At 38.4% G+C, this 18,942-nt stretch overlaps 4 protein-coding genes across 7 annotated transcripts; 2 read left to right on the top strand and 2 right to left on the bottom strand.

The window, feature by feature from the left end:
* Window positions 1–6: 6 nt before the first annotated feature.
* Window positions 7–6,508, bottom strand: helq (helicase, POLQ like). The gene is given in 19 exon segments (XM_020926242.2): window positions 7–1,741; window positions 1,849–1,983; window positions 2,053–2,166; window positions 2,250–2,423; window positions 2,505–2,603; window positions 2,689–2,846; window positions 2,918–3,125; window positions 3,193–3,297; window positions 3,367–3,508; window positions 3,708–3,947; window positions 4,013–4,158; window positions 4,251–4,349; window positions 4,414–4,511; window positions 4,583–4,655; window positions 4,732–4,932; window positions 5,006–5,103; window positions 5,106–5,183; window positions 5,267–5,942; window positions 6,021–6,508. Coding segments are annotated over 19 exon segments (3,093 nt in total). The 5' UTR covers window positions 6,168–6,508; the 3' UTR covers window positions 7–1,639.
* A 511-nt stretch (window positions 6,509–7,019) lies between these two features.
* On the top strand, window positions 7,020–7,942 carry mrps18c (mitochondrial ribosomal protein S18C). Its single transcript, XM_020926247.2, has 6 exons — window positions 7,020–7,165; window positions 7,275–7,324; window positions 7,395–7,478; window positions 7,552–7,609; window positions 7,692–7,751; window positions 7,819–7,942. The coding sequence occupies exons 1-6, from the start codon at window positions 7,105–7,107 to the stop codon at window positions 7,893–7,895; spliced, it is 390 nt and encodes a 129-aa protein (XP_020781906.1). The 5' UTR covers window positions 7,020–7,104; the 3' UTR covers window positions 7,896–7,942.
* A 24-nt stretch (window positions 7,943–7,966) lies between these two features.
* Window positions 7,967–10,030, bottom strand: abraxas1 (abraxas 1, BRCA1 A complex subunit). Of its 4 annotated transcripts, none has more exons than XM_020926246.2 (9): window positions 9,899–10,030; window positions 9,601–9,691; window positions 9,491–9,527; window positions 9,342–9,408; window positions 9,067–9,263; window positions 8,857–8,976; window positions 8,543–8,627; window positions 8,365–8,476; window positions 7,967–8,247 (listed from the first exon to the last, which is right to left on the bottom strand). In XM_020926246.2, exons 1-9 carry the CDS (start codon window positions 9,989–9,991, stop codon window positions 7,967–7,969), a joined length of 1,083 nt encoding a protein of 360 aa, XP_020781905.1. In that variant the 5' UTR covers window positions 9,992–10,030. The 4 variants fall into 4 exon arrangements, with proteins under 4 accessions (XP_020781905.1, XP_055018309.1, XP_055018310.1 ...); XM_055162334.1 differs by having other exon boundaries at window positions 9,601–9,687; window positions 9,844–9,991; XM_055162335.1 differs by having other exon boundaries at window positions 9,342–9,396; window positions 9,601–9,687; window positions 9,844–9,991.
* Window positions 10,031–10,313: 283 nt separating this feature from the next.
* On the top strand, window positions 10,314–13,677 carry gpat3 (glycerol-3-phosphate acyltransferase 3). The gene is made up of 12 exons (XM_020926244.2): window positions 10,314–10,489; window positions 10,557–10,623; window positions 11,426–11,714; window positions 11,785–11,859; window positions 11,933–12,022; window positions 12,097–12,190; window positions 12,268–12,383; window positions 12,503–12,558; window positions 12,633–12,718; window positions 12,800–12,928; window positions 13,079–13,158; window positions 13,233–13,677. The coding sequence occupies exons 1-12, from the start codon at window positions 10,346–10,348 to the stop codon at window positions 13,351–13,353; spliced, it is 1,347 nt and encodes a 448-aa protein (XP_020781903.1). The 5' UTR covers window positions 10,314–10,345; the 3' UTR covers window positions 13,354–13,677.
* The last annotated feature ends 5,265 nt before the right edge of the window (window positions 13,678–18,942 follow it).

The following is an 18,942-nucleotide window of genomic DNA, read 5'->3' as shown; positions in this document are numbered from 1 at the left end:
TGTCCCTTTTACTGGTGCTGCTCCCCCAGCACACCACAGCGAAGTACAGGGCGCTGGCTACCACAGACTGGTAGAAGATCTCCAATAACTTGCTGCATACATTGAAAGACCTGAATTTTCTTAGGAAGTAGAGTCTACTCATGCCCTTCTTGTACACAGCATTACAGTTGTTCCTCTAGTCCAGTCTGTCATTCACCTGGACATTAAGGTACTTGTAGCAGTCCACTATTTCCACCACATGGCCCTGGATGGTGATGGGCTCCATTGGTGTCTTCTTTCTCCTTAAGTCTATCACCAGTTCCTTGGTCTTGTCAACATTCAGGAGCAGATGGTTTGCCTGGGACACCATAAAGTTTGCAATCATGTCCTGTACTCCAACTCCTGTCCACCTCTGATACACATACATCCAACCACTGCAGAGTCATCAGAGAACTTCTGCAGGTGGCAGGAGCTGTACTGGAAATCAGGGGTGTACAGAGTGAACAGCAACAGAGACAGGACTCTACCCTCACAGAAGTTGATTTACTTTGTTACACAGTCCATCATGCTGTCGATGCTATCCCCATGCGGCTGGCAGAGCTCATCCCTGACTGTGGTCTCAAAGCAGTCCTGAAGTGGTTGGCTTCCTGACTCCATTTCCTTACAGTCCTAGTGGTGACAGGCTGCATCTTCACCGCAGGGACATAGTGAGACTTTAAGAGGCCAAGATTGTGGTCTGATCATCCCAGTGGGGGCAGGGCAGTGGCACAGTATGCTTTAGAGTTGGAAAACAGCAGGGCCAGAGTTCTATTGTCCCGAGACCTACAGTCCACATACTAGTGAAGTGTGGGTAAATCACCATTCAAGAAAGCATGGCTGAAGTCACCAGAAATCAGTAGAGCTTCTGGGTGTTTTGACAGCAGCCCAGCAACCACAGTGTGTATCCTGTCACAGGCAGCATCTTCATCCGCTGAGGGAGAGATATAAACTCCAATGAACAGGACAGAAGTAAATTCCCTTGGCAAATAATATGGACACATTCCCAAAGCCAATGTCCGGTGAACAGATACACTCCTTCGCAGTAATATGGCCACCTCTTTCACAGAAACAGCAATCCTGCCGCCCTTCTTACCTCTAAGGAGAGTGTCTGTCCGCACGCACAGTCTTAACGCCTGGTACAGATGCACTGTTGTCCGGGAAGTTCATATGAAACCAGGTCTCCGTGAAGCACATGATACTGTTGACAGTGTACTCCCTCTGGGTCCAAACAAGAGCACACAATTCGTCCATCATATTTCTCAGTGACCATACTTTCCCCCATCAGGACCAACGGAAAAGCAGGCTTGAATTTCCTTTTCCCCTGTTTCAATTTCACTCCAGCTCAACATCCTCTGCGCTTCTTCCTTTGTAGTTCCACAGGGATGTCAGCCTTAGCTCCAAACAGCACTGGGGCCTTGGACAGTGACAGGACATGCTCAAGAAGACCTACACTAACTTACTGCACTATACTGCATTTCAATATGCAGACACCTACCATTTAGAAGAATTCCAGACAACAATTTATAAAACAGAGGACAGACATTATTTTAATATGATACAAATGTATGATAATGTATTAAAAAATAAATAATGTGACCAGTTTACATTTATAACTGCGTTCTCAAGTTAACTCCGCTGTGGTGTATGAAGGTAGGTCTATGGGCATCATAAGCAAGTCATCTACCTCTTCCTGCAAGGCTGATGCTTTTTCATTAAGAAGCATCTGAAAAAGAGAGATGTGTCATCTAATAGACAAAAGCACAATCAGTAACATTGTTAATAAACTTCTCTAGTAATAGTGATCATTTGAGTAGAGGTGAATGCACTCACTTTGGCAGAGGCTACTATCTGACTGGCTTGCTTCTTATAAAGGTTTTCAATTGTCTTTGATAAAACAGTGGGGTCCGCATTGGCAAGGTGAGACAGTGTCTTATAACCAGCATTATAAAGTTGCTTTGCTCTGGACTAAATTAGGATAAAAATGTAAGTGCTACGATTGTTGTTTAATTTAATGTGGTTCAACTTCTAACATACCTCCATGACACCTGCCACTTCCATCAGAGGGATGAGCTCAGCTTGAACACAATAGCTCAATCGACGCATCAGCTCCGACAATAGAGCTTTATATGGCCAAAACTCCTCAAGTTCCTAACAGACAAACAGGTGTGTAAATTTAGTAACAGAAATGACAAACTAAAGCAGTGTCCCTTTTATTGTTTCAATTTGAATACCTCCGTAAAATGCAGAGCACAGGAACAAAAAGCAGATGCTGAACTCAGCAGTGTTTGGATAAAACCTCGACTTAGTTGAAATTTTTCAGCCACACTCCACAGGTTTGATTCCTTGAGTAAGGAGAAAAGCACCATTGCAAGGTACATTCTGGTCACTACCAGCATGTCAGTATTCTAAAGTCAAAGACAGGGGCACTCAGGTTCCATGATCAAAGTATCTGTTTATTACTATTTATGCTGCAATTATTTCATTACCTTTTTGATGGTTTGACCTGCAGCTTTTCGGGCAACAAAACTCTCTGGGACACCAACTGCTGCAGACATTTTCTGCTCTGATGCAGATAACATGGTAAACTACAACACAACGACACTTCAATAAGTACCAATAACACATTAATACCATATTAAAGGGGATTCCATTGGGATAATGATGCTCTACCTGTCTGAGATAAATCATCCACTCAGGCTTACACTGAGAAATCAAATCATAAGGTGTGACCAGATACACCAAGTGGAGGTAACTGTTGAGCAGTAGCCCCTCCAGACCTTTAGAGAGGTCGCTGTACAGCATGCCACTGTAGGTCAGATCCACTGAGCCTGAGTGATTGGGTAACACATTATATTTGGTATAAAAATATCAAAATGATGAACTGAATTTTTAAATATACCTTTGTAAGTGGCTTTTCCCAGACGAGTGACTTGCAGCGTTATGTCTTGAGCTTCACCTTTGACAGTGATGAGCCCCTTCTCTTTGAGCACTCCAACACACTCCAATGCAGAGTCCCACAGAGACTTCTTTACACACAGCTGCTTCTCTTGAACAGACAGAAGTGTGCCAGACAGAAAGTCCTTCAACTGCTCCAATGATGTGGTGATCTATAGCATTAGTGAGATCTTTAGATAACATAACAACACATTTCACTGAGTTAAATAAACAAGTTACATTTAATCCAATGAGTGACAGGATGAGACTCAAAATTCCTTTTCCGCCATCATACATTAGGTTACTGTAACAGTTCTCGACTGGGGCACAGAGAAGTGACTTGGCCTGAAAAACAAATACTTTATTGTAACAACAGCTACCTGATTGTAATAATGTCACAGTATGTAAAAGTACCATGTTCTTCTCTTTCTCCTGGAGAATAAGGATGCTCTCGCCCTTTGTGTCAATCCCCGCTCTACCAGCTCTACCCACCATCTGCTTATACTGGCTTCTCTTTAGAAATTCAGTGGCAACAAATGGTGAGCGCAGAATAACTCTGTGGCAAAACATAATTATTTACAGCTAATGTAAATAGACAGTCAAAACTAAATGAAAACACTTAAATTAATCACAATACATGAGTAGAAGTGAAAAACACTTTTCACACAGTAATGAGTAATATGCGAAAACCAGATCAAAGGAGTGGTTAACGTGGTCAACATAATGCTTATTGGGAAATTCTCTTGACCACTCACCTGCGAGCTGGAAGGTTGACTCCAGCCGCCAGTGTGGATGTACAAGTTAGGAGGCAGAGGACACCACTGGTATAGGCCTCCTCGACTAGTTTTCTTTCTTCAGTTGTAAGGCCGCTGTGGTGGTAGGCGATCCCAAAAGGAACAGTCCTTCTGAGCAAAGGACACATATTCCCATTTCCGCTATCTTGCAGCTCTTGAAGAAGTGTTGATTTCTCTGCCTCTCTATGTCTTACAAAATCCCTGAACAAGACTAAATGAGTAAAAGACAAACCCTGAAAAATACACACATCAGGTATTTGACTTACTCTTTCAAATATCTGCAAATCATTGATGCTACATTTTCACAGTTCTTTTTGGTGGGACAAAAAACAAGGCAGGAATGTGTAGGAATGACCTCCGTAACCAAGGCGATGATATGATCTGGGTCAATTTTCTGCATCCCACTGGAATACTGCAAAAGAAAAAAATCTCCTCATATTTAAATATTGTTCATATTACTACTATAATTTATATCTTAATAAAAACTGCAACTAAATGTTTTACCTTATAACTGAGAGGACGATAGAGCTTGAAACATTCCTCCTCTTTAGGGTTCACTTCATAAATTGTGTCTTTAAGTTTGACATACTCCTTAAGCTGAACCTAAACACACATGTTGATTAAACACAAAACTACAACCTGAAAATTGTAATAATCACTCACGCACAGGTCTGAAGTCATTAGTATAATTTTCTGCATTTAGAAATGTCTGGATTTCTTTAATGTTTCCCAGAGTGGCACTCATCCCAATAATATGAGTTGTTTCTAAAAATGAACAATACTTACAATAAGAAAAAGCTAACACAGCATCATGATACTGGAAAGTCACAACTTACTACTCATGTAGAGAAGCTTGGCTAGTGTCATTTCAATAATTGCTCCTCTAGCACCATCACCTAACATATGAAGCTGTACTTGAAAGATGACAATTAACAGACTGGAAAATCTGGTGAATATTTTTACTCAAAATGGAATGTGTGATTACCTCATCTACAACAACCAGCCCAAGGTTGTCTAACCTACTGGTCTCTATCAAAGAGTTGACCAGGCTATGAGCCTTTTCAATAGTGGCTATAAATAAAGACTTGCTTGTTCTTCTCTTCACTGGTGGAAACTTGCCCTTGCTACCAGCATATTCCTCTACCATGAAGTTTAGTTCTATTCCAAAGCTGGCGAGTCCACGCACCTAAGTGAAATCCAGAAACGGTTTAATGGACATATAGAAAAATTATAATTTCTGTCATTTCTAACTGCCATACCTTCTCTTGCACTAGTGAGACATATGGCAATATGAACAGGCAGTCTTTCTTTCGACAAAGCAGTTCTTTGAGAATCAAGATCTCTGCAACTAGTGTTTTCCACCACTGGTAGGCAAGGAATAGATTAGATTCTTCCTTTGCTGAACACAATCCAGGTTTAGACATATTTCCTGCCAATCTGATGAAACAAAAAGTGAATGTTTCTGACAAAGTAATTTAAAAAAAAAAAAAAAAAAAAAGGTCACTAAACAAGAACATTACCATAAAGACTCCTAATTCCTTTAAGTTTGTGTAAAAGATCTTTGACTTTAGTGGGTAGCCCAAAGAAAGGTCCTAAATCAGTGGTCTGTGAGGATACAGTCTGCATGGCTTGTAGAGCAACATTGATCTCATCAGAAACGACTGCCTCTTTCTGTTCCACACTGCGTGAAACACTGGTAGGAGCTGCAGCATTTAAGAGCATAGTCCTTTTGAGATGGTCACTCATGCTTTTCCTCACATTGGGTTTATGTGCTTGTCCGTTGTCTTTATTCACAGTCTCAGCTTGTTTAATGTCACTTTCTGTCCTTCTGGGAAAGTCCTTAAGAGGAGTAGATGTTTTATCAACAGTTGTATTTACATTTTGCCCTTTGGTGTTCTTAAATATTTCTTGAAATGCAAGCTGCGAGGCTGGCAAGTCTGTAAAAGGTTCCTCTTCTAGATAATTTAAAATTGAGTCTGTGAGAGAAGCTTTGCGTGCTTGGTTTACAGATGTAGTCCCTGAAGATCTAAGAGCAGTAAAGCCAGCATGTTGGTGATCTTCAGGTTTGTTTTCAGATAAGCTGCAGTCATCATGTTGCACCGTTTGTGCTTCTAGGGAATCCAACTTTGCCAGGATAGAGCTGTCCTCCAGAATACTATCATATCCTCCAAATAAGTCCTCATTATCACTGCAGTACTGTTACAAGAAATTAATTCGATAGGTTTAACATTTTTGATTATTACAGTGATAATAGAAAAAGAAAACAAAGCCTACCTCTGCAGGTTGAGTATCTGTCACGAGTGCACCGTTAGAAGAATTACTTCCCCTCTTTTTGGCAGGTGTCAAAAACGTTTTAATCCTTTCTCTGGATCTCTTCCCTGAAGACAGTCTTTTTATTCTGATATTCTGTTTGACATCCATTGTTGCATGCCCGTGGCTCTACTGAAACGCTTTCTTGTAAACCGATTTTGGGCCAAAAAAATAGCTGAATAACTTTTTAAAGCTAATCCTCGTTACAGTTGGTTTTCTTATGAGTATGTAGACGAGGGCCTGGTTTAAGTAGTTTTTAGTAAGTCTTTTTTTCAAATAAGAAGAAAATGCAGTTAACAAGCAAAACAAGTAACGTTACAAAAACACATCCCCCATATTTCTCAAAAACAACCAAATTCTTAAACGATGCAAGTTAGCAAAATCATGCAACAAAACAAAACACACGAGATTCCATTTTGAAAAGTCGACCGTTGTTTATCAAGAGAAATTGGGGCATCTATTTCCGGTTTTGTTTAATCATTTGATTTAACGTAAAATATGTTTGTAGTTAATACCACAAGGTATTGAAGTATACACAGAAAAGTATTAATTCACCCTACTACACTTAATTTACAAACAACCTGACGTTTAAATTGGTAATTGCGCCATATCAATGTTGATGATGATTTTGTTTATTTCGAGAATTGATCTAGGATACATTTTCATTCTTGTCTATGAAAGAAAAGGGAAAAAATGCATGAATAGGCTATGAATACTCAAAGGGGATTATTTATTTTTAATAACACCAATCTTAAACTTATCTTGAGATGCATTCATACTCTTTGGTGAAGGTGCATGCACAGTTCCTACCATGGTTCCTACCCCCGAGAAACACATCGCTGAGAATTATTTTTTCAACGTAAATCTCTAAATATAAGGGTTTGGGTATTTTTTCACGATTTTGCATGCAGAATACATTGTGCAACTCTATGTTGTAGTAGCTACAAAGCACAATGCGGAACAATCAATTACATTGAGGCAACACAAATCGCGGATCGGACAAAACAAGACAAGGGACCGCTTCCTGTCCTCTGTCAGAGGGGTCGATATGCTTGCTATCAAACGTTTCGGGGGCATAAATCCTCTTTTAAAAATACTTCAGAATTCAAGTAGGTTTTAAAAAATAAATTGCAACGGTCACAATCATGTGGTGTGAAATAGTGTTCACAAAGTTTGGTGATCGCTTATGTTGTCTACTCGTGTCATTATGTATTACAGGTTTGAAGTGCATGTCTACATCTTCTAGTGTGATCCAGCGAAAGGATATGGTAAGCTTTCTACTTGTGTACCCTTCGCTCAAATGTACAATTATTTCTCATGGTGTTTCTATATTCCAAGCTTGTGCAAATGGAGAACCCCTACAAAGAGCCACAAAAGGGATGCGTCCTTTGCAATGTAAATATTGACTACAAAAACATACAGGTGAGCAGAGGGCGTTACTGTTTAATGTGTGCATTAAATATGTAATGATATACACACAGTTATTGTTTTTCAGCTACTCTCCCAGTTTATTTCACCTCACACAGGGAGAATTTATGGTCGACACTTAACAGGTAGGCAGCAATCAGTAGATTTTGAGAGATGCTTATGTTGTGTTGTTTCATTAAAAATCTTTATTTTTTTAACCTTTAACAGGCTTGTGTGGAAAAAAACAAAAAGAAATCTCAAAAGCCATCAAGAAAGCTCAGTCTATGGGTGTGTATATTATTATATTTGAATTCTTCATAAAACTTTCACTATAATGACTTCTCTTTTTTCATAGGTTTCATGCCAGTAACACACAAGCATCCACAGTTTATGCGAGACCCCAACATCTGCAGCACCAAACACTTGGGATAGTTCATTTAGATTTTTTTTTTGTATACAATAAAATTCTTCAAACTTTTTCTTTTACTTATTTTATTGAGTATTTAGATCTTTCTACGTTTATGGTCATTGGCCCGCAGTGATAATTCTGTGGGTCGTTTCCGGGAAACCCATTTTCTTTGACACACCATATCTTCTTCTGATGGCCGGTCTGATTGATCTGCAAGAGTTTCCTTGTCAGTTTGAAGATTACAGCAGCAGTCAAGTATTGGAAAAGCGGAGGTGGTTAAAGTCTGCGACTGGAACAAGGGGGAGCAGGCAAACAGAGCTCGGACTGTGTTCTGGAGCAACAAGTTCTTTGGCTCAAGAGGAGGATCATTGTGTTCTGATAAAATGGTAAAAATAAAAGGCAAACTTAAACAGCCTGTCCTATCTGTACAAATGGCATAGGATATTTTGTTATGTGGATAGTAACAGGTTAAAAGTAGAAAAACAAAAATACCATTTTGTAGCCTGTATTGTTTTTCTTCAATAACTTTACTTCGAAGAGCTGAAACCTCAGCCTGTAGCGCTTCAAGCTGCTTCTCAGTGCTCTCGACATCTTGGCACATGTTCTGTCAAGCAATTAAGATATGTAAAATACAAAAGTAACACAAAAAATAAACTGATTTTATGCTTACATATAACTCTGACTGTAGAGAATCATTCACACTGTTAATCTCCTCCACTTCATTTAAAAGTCCTTTGGAGGAAAAGAACTTTGACCTGGAGTAAGCCAAAACAGTTGCTGTGATGTACATTCTAACTTATTATCAGATTATATTTTTGGAGTTGTAAGATTATTAAAATTATATGTAATCAGATTTTTCAGTTTGCATGTCATTTAAATCATCTTTAAGGTCCAGAAATCAGATAGTAATCAGATTTATGTGTGCATGTAAACATAGCCAGTAACACGTGAAATCAACCTCAAATAGAGTCCATAGGAACATACCTGTGTTTTTGCATGGTTAGACTGAAACCCACTGCAGAGCACAGAGCAGGTACCTTGCAATATGATACTGGCTCAAGCAAGCCCAAGTTATTTACCAGCACTGGAACATTAATCGCCTGTCTGAAATAATACATAAACATTAACATTATGACTAATAGCATTATAATTAATAAAACACTAAAATTAACTTCATCTTTGAGGGAAAGATACCTGCAGCGCAAAATGTATGCAGCATATTCTGTTTTGTGAGTGGATCCTGATAAGGTAGAGTAACTTGGTGTTAGCAGCAAAAATATCATATGAGGATTGGACAAAGTATTCTTAAGGTTCTTGTGAATAGTCTTTTCTCTCAATGTCATTTGCTGGTCGGTGTTCCTTCTTTGCTTGTACCATCCGATTATACTTTCCTTTAAAAATAGAAAGAAAGGTAAATTCATTGGTGATGTTAGTAATAATACATTTTTATCTAAAACATCTGGTCTTACATGCTTACAATCCCCCAAAAGCTTTTTCAGAGCATCAAGATCAACTTCTCCTGTACTGGTGTAGAAACTTAGATATTTTTAAATAAGTAACATTGCTGTAGGCCTTTCATATTAAGTATTGCAAAACTAGAAGCTTACAGTGACCTTACCTGTGGAGCTTTTTACATGGTATATGCTTCTGGATATCTGCAAAATACGCGTCAAATCACGTTTACGAATGATCACAAAACATGATAAAAAAAAGTTACTTGAAACTCACTGTATATTTCCTCTATGTGTATTTGATCAGCCTGACTGTCATTTATGGTGACCTGCTCCTCAAAAAGGCTTTCCCCAAGAATAAGACCTTCCTTCAGAAAGAAAAAATAGCAGTAGAATACACTTTACTGTCTTGTTACAGATAAACGTTTTTAGACAAGTGTAGTTACTTGTTTGCTAACGTTACAAACTAACTTGATGCTAGCTATATTAGCACTAACTTCACGCTTTCCTCTCTACGAACCGTATAGGAAATAAAACAGCAAAGTAAGTTTTCTTCTGTCGTTCGTATGTTTTACCACATCAGAATTGGTGTTAAGATGGTCAAACATCAGTGAAGACAAAACTATCCCCGGCATACGGACAGTTGATTCTGCTCCCGCCGCCGCCATGTTTGTTTATTGGTCCAGATGTGAGTGCGTCAGCCCCGCGCGCAGCTGCTGCAGCTCGTACGCGTGGAGCTCACCAAGGATTTTAGCTTAGGACCTGGAGCGGAAACAACTATCTTTTTTCTGTGGATAGTAACAGTCATGTCAGGTACTCTTCATTAGACAGTGTAACATTTTATCCAAATGTATTGTTTTAGCCTTGATCTTGTTTCTATCTAAAGAAGTCTCCCTCGACTAACGGTATCAGCCAATAGCTATGCCTGTTCCGAGACCTACGACATTTTTGCGGTTTCCCTGTTTCATTAAGACAAGGGATGACCTGACCCAGTAACATACAGAGGAACCCGAGCCGCAGTGATGGAGTACCTGTGGAGTCTGGCTGTAGGATTTCTACAGCTGTGGATGTTTGTGGTGGTGTTCTTGATCATGCTTCCTGCCATGTTTGGACTGTCTTTGGGGGTAACTGGGGTCTACATACAGATTTTAGTAAAAATCCTAGAGGTAAACAAAATTACTAATTTACTAAACTCTGAATTACAAAACAATACTCATGTCTCTTTAAATGCAGTGGGCCACTATTCGTATACAAAGAGGACGTCTGGAGCAACCCAACGTGCCTATTCCTCTACCCAATGGTAAGTAGTAGATGCAGTGTGCACAGTTAGTTCACAACATTTTATTTGTAGACCAACCTGAACAATTTTCTGAAAATCCTCATTTAGTATTTGGTAATTGGACTGGTGACTGAGTGGGACTGACAAGGAACTCTAGAAAGAGCCAAGACCAGATCTGTGTTTTGGTGGCTGAACATTGTGTTCTGCTGTATAGAGGATTTGTCTTAGCCCTGGACAGGATCATGTGACAGTGTGGGAGTGTGGGGCTTTTCTATTGGCTCGCTTCAGTGCTGAGATGCCATGGAGCACTCCCAAAACACTCTCTGTCTCAGAATGATGATGTAACTGATTGTTGCATAATATTGACCAAACAGCCAGCATGTGTGGTCAGCCCAAAAATGTAGTGTGTATAACACATGCTTTAACCTCATGAGATCAAGGTCCTTGTGATCTGACCTCAACAACAACAGGTCTTGTAAAACATTCAAAATAATTTCTCAATGCTGTTTATGGACTGAAGGTCTATGCCTGTATAATTATTTTAATCATTATTATTATGTTTGTGATGTCATATCCTTATTCAATTTTTATTTTATAGGTATTAAATTAAGTAACATGGTTGAGGACCACACTGTCTGAAGAGCTTTGGGGATCCCCTCCATTCTTTGTTATAATATAGTTATGCTCATACAAACTGTATGAGAGGGATGAGATCAAAAGGATAAGGAGAATGTTTATTGACCATAAACCTGCTGAGCTCCAATACAGTTAGACTGAGTGCACTGCCAGATACACCTCTTAGTTGCTTATTTTTGTATTTCAGGTATCATTAAACGAGAAGGTGGCTCTATGGAGCAGGAGTTATGTGAGCTGCGCCGCTCTCGTGCCATAGAGGGAGGTGAATTTGCCTTAAGTGATGTCCTTTACTTCTTTAAGAAAGGACTGGAGAGCATTGTGGATGATGAAGTGACCCAGAGATTCTCTTCAGAGGAGCTGGCGTCCTGGAACTTGCTCACACGCACCAACCTGAACTTTCATTACATCAGCCTGCGCCTCACCATCATCTGGGGGCTGGGGGTCTTTGTACGTTACTGCATACTGTTCCCCCTCAGGTCCGTCTCTCTGTAATGTGCTTCTTTGTACCATAGAGAAGTAGGGAGTTATATATGCTCTTTTCTTTAGACTAACTCTGGCACTCATTGGTCTGTCGTGGCTTGTTGCTGGTTTAACTATAATTGGATTATTGCCAGATTCCAGGTATTCAACATTTAACATCAGCTCTTTTTAAAATATATGACATTGTATTACCCTTATTTTAACCCTTTTGCAGTCTGAGGGGTTGGCTGAGTGAACTAGTCCATCTGACATGTTACAGGATTTGTGCCAGGGCATTGTCAGCCACAATCCGTTATCACAACAAGTCAGTTTTATCCATAATATTTCTTCACAATGAAGTGCTTTATTTAGTTTTACACTTTACATATATTTCAACAGACAGAACAAGCCACAAAGAGGAGGCATATGTGTTGCAAATCACACTACACCTATTGACATTGTCATTCTGGCCAATGACCGTTGCTATGCTATGGTGAGTTAGATCACAAATATCCAGTCATAGCATCTGCAGTCATGATGTGACAGTGTTGCTTTTTGGCTCATGTGCAGGTGGGCCAGATTCACGGCGGGCTGATGGGGATCATACAGAAGGCCATGGTGAGGTCCTGCCCCCATGTTTGGTTTGAGAGGTCTGAAATGAAGGACCGACACGCAGTGACCAGTAGGTGAGACAATGCAGTCAGTTCAAAACAACTAAACGAAATATATAATCAGTTCCTTGTGAAATGTGAGATGGATGTTTTTGTATTTTAAACATGACAATTGAAGATGTCTCTTGTCACAGGTTAAAAGCACATGTTGCAGCAAAGACTAAACTTCCCATTCTAATATTTCCTGAAGGTTGGTTTGAAATTGTTCAGCTTGTTCAGTGTGTTGACAATGTTATGGTAATCATTGTATTTTTGATTTTAAAGGAACATGCATCAATAATACTTCAGTCATGATGTTTAAAAAAGGAAGTTTTGAAATTGGAGGAACAATATATCCAGTTGCAATCAAGGTAAAAAGCCAGAAAAGATCAGTTACTTTGTAATTTAAAATACTGTTTAATTCTATAGTAAACTTCGCTTTTTTATCATAGTATGATCCTCGTTTTGGTGATGCTTTTTGGAATAGTAGCAAGTACAACATGCTCAGCTATCTTCTCCGGACTATGACAAGTTGGGCAATAGTGGTCAATGTCTGGTACCTCCCTCCAATGACTATAGAGGTAAAAACAGAAGGGAGAACTGTAAGGAGATTAGAAAGAAGTACATAGACACTTATTTGTGCACATTTCTATACCTCATACATCATACCTTGTGGATCAATAAAGTTTGTCTAAGTCTAATTCACTCAGACTGTGTTGTGTTTTGACCAGGACAAAGAAGATGCTGCTAATTTTGCTAACAGAGTGAAGTCTGCCATAGCCAGTCAAGGAGGACTGCTTGACCTTGCCTGGTGAGGAACTGAAGTGAATCTCCAAGAAAAAGTTGTTTTAATCTTAAGTAAACTTGAGCATATTCCTCTGACAGGGATGGTGGGCTGAAAAGAGGGAAGGTGAAGGACTGTTTTAAAGAGGAGCAGCAGAAGATGTACAGCAGTATTATCGTGGGACAAAACAACATAAGCTTGTGTGATGATATCCATTCATAAAGATCAAATGTGTTATCCTGTTTTTATTTGTTTTTATTGACTACCAAATGAATCACCTGGAGTGCCTTTATGTGAATGTCATCAAATGTTCTGTTGAATATTTAACTTTTAACTGTGATGGACGCTTCACAACATATCACATTCTGTAAAATTAAGTGTAGTGGGTGACTGCGTCTTGCTCTGTCCTACCAGTTCACCCTGTTGTGTCCTTGGGCAGAACACTTTATCCACACTGTGTGAGTGAATGGTTGGTGGTTGTTAGATAGACCTCTGGTGCCAAGTGTGAATCAATAAATCAATAAATAATTTTGGTCTATTGCTGCACTTTGAGAACCCTTTCTGCCATTAATTCAGTGTATAATATCTTAGAGCATTGTCTGGCCATTAATAAGGAAATGAAATACTATATACTACTACTACTACTATTATTATTACTATTATTATTAGCTATTGTACTTTCTTGTTTTACATTTTCATGTTTATAAATAAAACATAAACAATTGTACTACTTAAAATATACCACTGGGAGGCAGTATTTTTACACATTTAAATAGATCATCACTTCGCTTTGCGCGTTGATGTCCCTCGACCCTTCAATGCTTTTACTCATTCACTAAATATGTGAAATAATGTGCTGCCATTATTTCCCCTTAATTTTAAATATCTGTGTATACTGTACAGAAGCCATATAATATACTGCTATTATTATTGTGAAATACAAACTTTGTGGTCATAATGTGAATGTAATTAACCAAAACATAACTAATATGTAGATCCTGTGGTGAGTATATTGTATGTGCTATGATGTTAAAAATCGTGCTTGGTATCTTCATTACATTTATGTACAGCCAACATGTGAAGTGCTGATTGAGTTATTTTGTTTTTTGTTTTATACTCATGACCCTTATAAAGCTGTTCTCTTATCTATTTTATTAATTGAATAATTATATTTTGCAAAAAAATAAAAATAAAAATATGGTGTAACCCCTCATAATAGTAGCTATTGAAAGGCACTGTTTGTCCTTGTATACAAAAATCCCTTGCTTGTCCTTTTTAATAGGAGGCAGAGAGAAAGCGTATGTGGATAAAACAGGGTCCTCACTTAAAGCCGTGCACAGTGGAGTATGGGGCTGCAACATGTTTACTGTGACGGTCCATAATAAAGAAAGCAGACAGTGTGAAATAGCATTGAGTTATTCTTCCACACACAACAGGCTTATATTTCACAGGCTTTCTGTCTCTCACGATGAAACCATCTTGCACACGGCTTCAGGCTACCCGCTATTATAACAATCCTCCAAGTTAAATTGCTTGAACAGAAATGTTTGTTCTCCCCTAACAAGATTGTCAATTATTAATAGGATCTAAAGCCGATTCTATAACTCAATTGTTGAGGTGGGATTCTTGGCGAGAGATGCTGGGCCACACCATTTACCGTGATGTATGTGTCTGCACATCTTTATATCCAATTTAATGTGATTCGGATAGATTTCAAAGGAACATCATAAAAGGCATTGGAGTGACCCCGGCCTGGTCTAGATGCTTGTACACTCACTACAACTCCCTGCACTATATCTTAATATGTTGATTTGATTTGTTCACTTTACTTTTACCACAAAATGATCTATACAAAATGCAATGCAGGTAAAGGCAAAGTTAATATGAATATGTTTCCAAATTAAATCATTCTTTGAGGAGAATGTAGTCTTATACAGAGGACATCATTAGAAATCGTGGCTCTGCTGGGAACTGAGCGGTTTGACCACTCACAAGGGTAAATGACCGGGGCTTTTTCGCAGACTTGCCATTAGTTGGAGGGTAATGTCTCTAAAATACATTGTTCAGACATCTATTTGGACCACTGCTGTAATGCATGTGATGCTGAGGAGATACAATGCAGCTCCAACAGAAAATCAATACTCAGAGAGAGCTGTGGCACTGGCTGAATCCCACTGTCTATACTCTGTCACAGACATTCATTGGAGCATTTATGTTATTCTTAGGTCTAAAGTTGTCTGATTTAATGTGTTGTATGTGACTCTACAATATATAGGAATTTTGTTCTATTTTGAAAATTAACATGATTAAATAGATTGCTGTTTATACACCAAAATAATAATTAAAATAATAACTGGCATTATTTACTTGGTTTGTATTCATGTTTCTGTAAGTCAAATTATAATAAAACAAACCCAAATCATATCTTTATGCGATGTGTTAAATAAAGGATTACATTTCTGAGAGAAAATGATTGTTTGTAATTTATTGCTTTTGAAATAACAAATCATTTATCTATGTAAACATTTCTTATTTCCAATTGGACAATGCAAAAAATAAATGGGATAACAGGAAGATAACTTGATTGGTTCTATTTTTCTGAGATAATCCTTTGGTGTGTGTGTTGTTCTCCACCAAGAGCCTGTGGCCAGAAGGGGGAAATCTGAGACCGGGCCTTCTGCAGAATCCCACTCATTTGCATACTCTAATGAAACAGGCTATAATTGGACGCAATTGATTTTTTTCACGGCTTTGATTGAGCTACAATTGAGTCTGAAGTTCCTCAAGTGGAGCACTGATTGATTTGTGGTTAAATTCCAGTTTATTTAGTTTAGAAAATAATTATGAAGTTGTGTAATAATTGGAAGGACAGAGGAGCAGTGCTGACCTCCCTGTCCAAACACTTGGCTTTTCTAAAAATGGAAATAATTTTTGCCATCCAGTACAATAAGTCCAAATGCTCAAAGAATTCATTGCAATAGTGGAGTGAGATGAAAAATGTCCTTAGATGGGGTACATGAAGGTGTGAAATTGCAGACTACCTTTTGCTCCGAGCTGTGTGCCTCAAATGATATTTCTTGCTTTATTGACACAGTAGCTGGCTTTCACCTTGATGCCGTTGTGGTGGTACGAATCTTCCTCCAACCTTGATTGCTTTTGTTTCCAGGTCACCTCCTATCTATGGCTGTAACTTTTTCAATTTCTCTGGGGCTTGTTGTATGAAGCCTGGAAATGTTTGAAAAAGAAAGAAACACAAATTCAGATCTGCTCACAGTCATGCTTAGTAGGCAACACATATGCTGTCATCACCAATAGAGAGGCAGCCCCCAATACAAGTTCATCAAAGGAATAATCAAATCAATGTCTCGGTTCATTAATATAAAATTATCCCGCCTGGAAGATTAATTGCATTAAACTTATGAGAGTGTGTTTTGTTTGAATCTGAGCTGGGGAAATGATCGATGTTGAGAGAGCCATGATGAATGGAGGAAGCGGCGGAACTAAATTGAAAGTGTACTCATCCGTTCTCCCCTCACAACTAATGACAAATTGAGCATGTCACGTCCAACAATACATGTGAAGGTTTATCATCGCGGCACACAGCTGTAATGTTGACTCTGACCTATATTGTTCTGATAGTACTTTGTCAAATACATATGTATAGTCCTTAAAATAGAATTAAAATAGCCTTTACCTTATGTCAAATTATTAAAATAACAGAAAATGAAAATGACTTGTGATACTTAAAAATGTTAATATTTTCCAGCTCTTAATTTGAAAAAAGAAATGGGTCTGCACAGTTCATATGCTCCAAACAATGTAATTCTCTCACCAACGTTTCGGACCTACTTCTTTTTTCAGATTTTGAATTGCTTGCTTTCATCCTTCACACTTGGATGTGCGTGTCCTCTCCCTTACTTATTTTCTAGAGCTTCTTAACAGTAAGTAAAATTTTTTTTTTTTTTTTTACATGTATTAATTATTTATTTTATTGTTTTCTTTTTTTTACAGTCAATATTAATTGGATATAGCAATGTATAATGTGATTTGTTATAGCTGATAACAGCAGTAGTTGTAGATTTTAATGACTGCTTCTTTATTTGTCAGCATGGGTACATAAGGTTGATTTTAACATTGGCCTTTCCTTTTTCATTATCTGTTCTGGGGCGAGCACACTGTTGCTGTGGAGTATTGGCATCCCCAGGGGGAATCAAACCCCTGACCTCCTGCATCAAAGACTCTAGAAAGCTTTATTTAAGAAAAAAAATAAAATTAAATAATCACCTGAACATAAACTCTATATAAACTTTCTGTCTTCCTGTTGTTGAAGTGGTGTCTAAAACATAGTTTTCTAAATACTTTCTTTTCCTCAATACTCTATAGCCAAAGTTACAGGCTATCAAAATCCTGTTAAGATTGCATCTGGCTTGGCTCCATGTGTCTATTCTAAATAATGCAGCCATCTGTGAGAACAGAGCAGACGCCTGTCGATCTTCTCTCACACCATTAATACCAGCACTTTTGTTTAACCACTGCCACAGTTTGGTTAACTGTGACTCTTTCTGGAAAGTTTCACAAAAGAACACAGAAGTACATGTAAAAGTACTGAAAAAAATCTTTGAACTTATATTGTTTAATAATTCCATATTTTACATATAATGGGCACATTTTTTCAGCTTTTATATTGTTTTGTTTTCTCTTAAATTGTGTTCCTTGCATTTGAAAATAATAATAATAATAATAATAAATAAAACCAAAATGTTATTTGTCTGACATGAATAGCTGTGCTGTTGTTGCAGATCTGTCACATTTTGTATTTTGTTCTTCCAAACGCTTCAGCCTTATTACAGTGATTTCCAAATCAAATTTCATTGATTGATTTTATTCCAAGTTCATTTTTGGCAATTCTATGCAGAATGTCATCCATCATGGTGTTTTTCTGATCAGCACCTCCAGAGAAAGAGGTTCATCTCTCCTCTTCTCCCAACCACAGCCAACGCTACAGCAAAGCGCTCCAATCTCATTCTCAGCAGCTATGCAGTGGAAAAAACCCAGTTCATTGGAGCAGCACAGCTTTACAACTTGTAGGCAAAATGAATACTTTTAATTTCTGAGCCTGGGATGGCCCCAAGCCCCACGACAATGTTGATGGATGATGTTTTAATGCTACTGAATGTTATTTTTACTGAGCAGGGAAAACTATAAATTTTGACTTCATTGCCAATGATTGTGGCTATGCAGAAAAGCGCATATGAATAATAGCCTTTTGCAGCAGATGTTACTTTGCAGAAACCAATTCCTCGAATAAGATTTGCCCAAGATTAATTGTCTACAGCTGTTCCATGGCCCGGTGCAATCTTAATACATTTATGATAAGTTTAAAAGCTCAGTGGAGGCAGCGGAGCTTCCCCAGTGCGGCTGCTGATAGAAAAGAATGCTCTATTCCTACATCTGGATTCATATCCTCCATCAAACTCATCATTAACTTTTATGCAAGAGGCCACCCATTATCACTGCTAAGACACAACAGTAGCATATCTTCTTCCTTTATCCTCTCTGTGCGCCTCATCATGCCCATATTTTCATCTTTCACCTTTTCTGAGAGACTGAATTATTCAGATTTGTGCAAATGGCTTGTTTTCATTTTTCTTGCCTGGAAGTGGAAATTGAAAGTGACCTGGCATGACCCCCATCTATTACTCAAGCTAAATTGCAACGAATGTGCAGTGTGGATCAGAGTAATTGTGCAGGGCCAACTGGTGGGGCTTTGTTAACTGAGGAGCCGTGACCCTGGCATATACACAGCATCTA

The sequence above is a fragment of the Boleophthalmus pectinirostris genome, unplaced genomic scaffold (assembly GCF_026225935.1).
Source record: "Boleophthalmus pectinirostris isolate CB_2022bp ecotype Guang Dong unplaced genomic scaffold, ASM2622593v1 HiC_scaffold_495, whole genome shotgun sequence".
Classification (NCBI taxonomy): domain Eukaryota; kingdom Metazoa; phylum Chordata; class Actinopteri; order Gobiiformes; family Gobiidae; genus Boleophthalmus; species Boleophthalmus pectinirostris.
This window is presented reverse-complemented; position numbering and strand designations above follow the sequence as displayed.

What these genes read in the sequence shown, in the direction of transcription:
- mrps18c (XM_020926247.2), top strand. Translation starts at nt 7,105, where the DNA reads ATGCTTGCTATCAAACGTTTCGGGGGCATAAATCCTCTTTTAAAAATA. An exon ending in TGATCCAGCGAAAGGATATG is followed by an intron (nt 7,325 to 7,394) that starts GTAAGCTTTCTA and finishes CTATATTCCAAG; the next exon opens with CTTGTGCAAATGGAGAACCC. An exon ending in TTATGGTCGACACTTAACAG is followed by an intron (nt 7,610 to 7,691) that starts GTAGGCAGCAAT and finishes AACCTTTAACAG; the next exon opens with GCTTGTGTGGAAAAAAACAA.
- abraxas1 (XM_020926245.2), bottom strand. Translation starts at nt 9,991, where the DNA reads ATGGCGGCGGCGGGAGCAGAATCAACTGTCCGTATGCCGGGGATAGTT. An exon ending in GCATACATTTTGCGCTGCAG is followed by an intron (nt 8,977 to 9,066) that starts GTATCTTTCCCT and finishes GTATTATTTCAG; the next exon opens with ACAGGCGATTAATGTTCCAG. An exon ending in CTAACCATGCAAAAACACAG is followed by an intron (nt 8,628 to 8,856) that starts GTATGTTCCTAT and finishes GGCTTACTCCAG; the next exon opens with GTCAAAGTTCTTTTCCTCCA.
- gpat3 (XM_020926244.2), top strand. Translation starts at nt 10,346, where the DNA reads ATGGAGTACCTGTGGAGTCTGGCTGTAGGATTTCTACAGCTGTGGATG. An exon ending in TTTTAGTAAAAATCCTAGAG is followed by an intron (nt 10,490 to 10,556) that starts GTAAACAAAATT and finishes CTTTAAATGCAG; the next exon opens with TGGGCCACTATTCGTATACA. An exon ending in CATTCTAATATTTCCTGAAG is followed by an intron (nt 12,559 to 12,632) that starts GTTGGTTTGAAA and finishes TTGATTTTAAAG; the next exon opens with GAACATGCATCAATAATACT.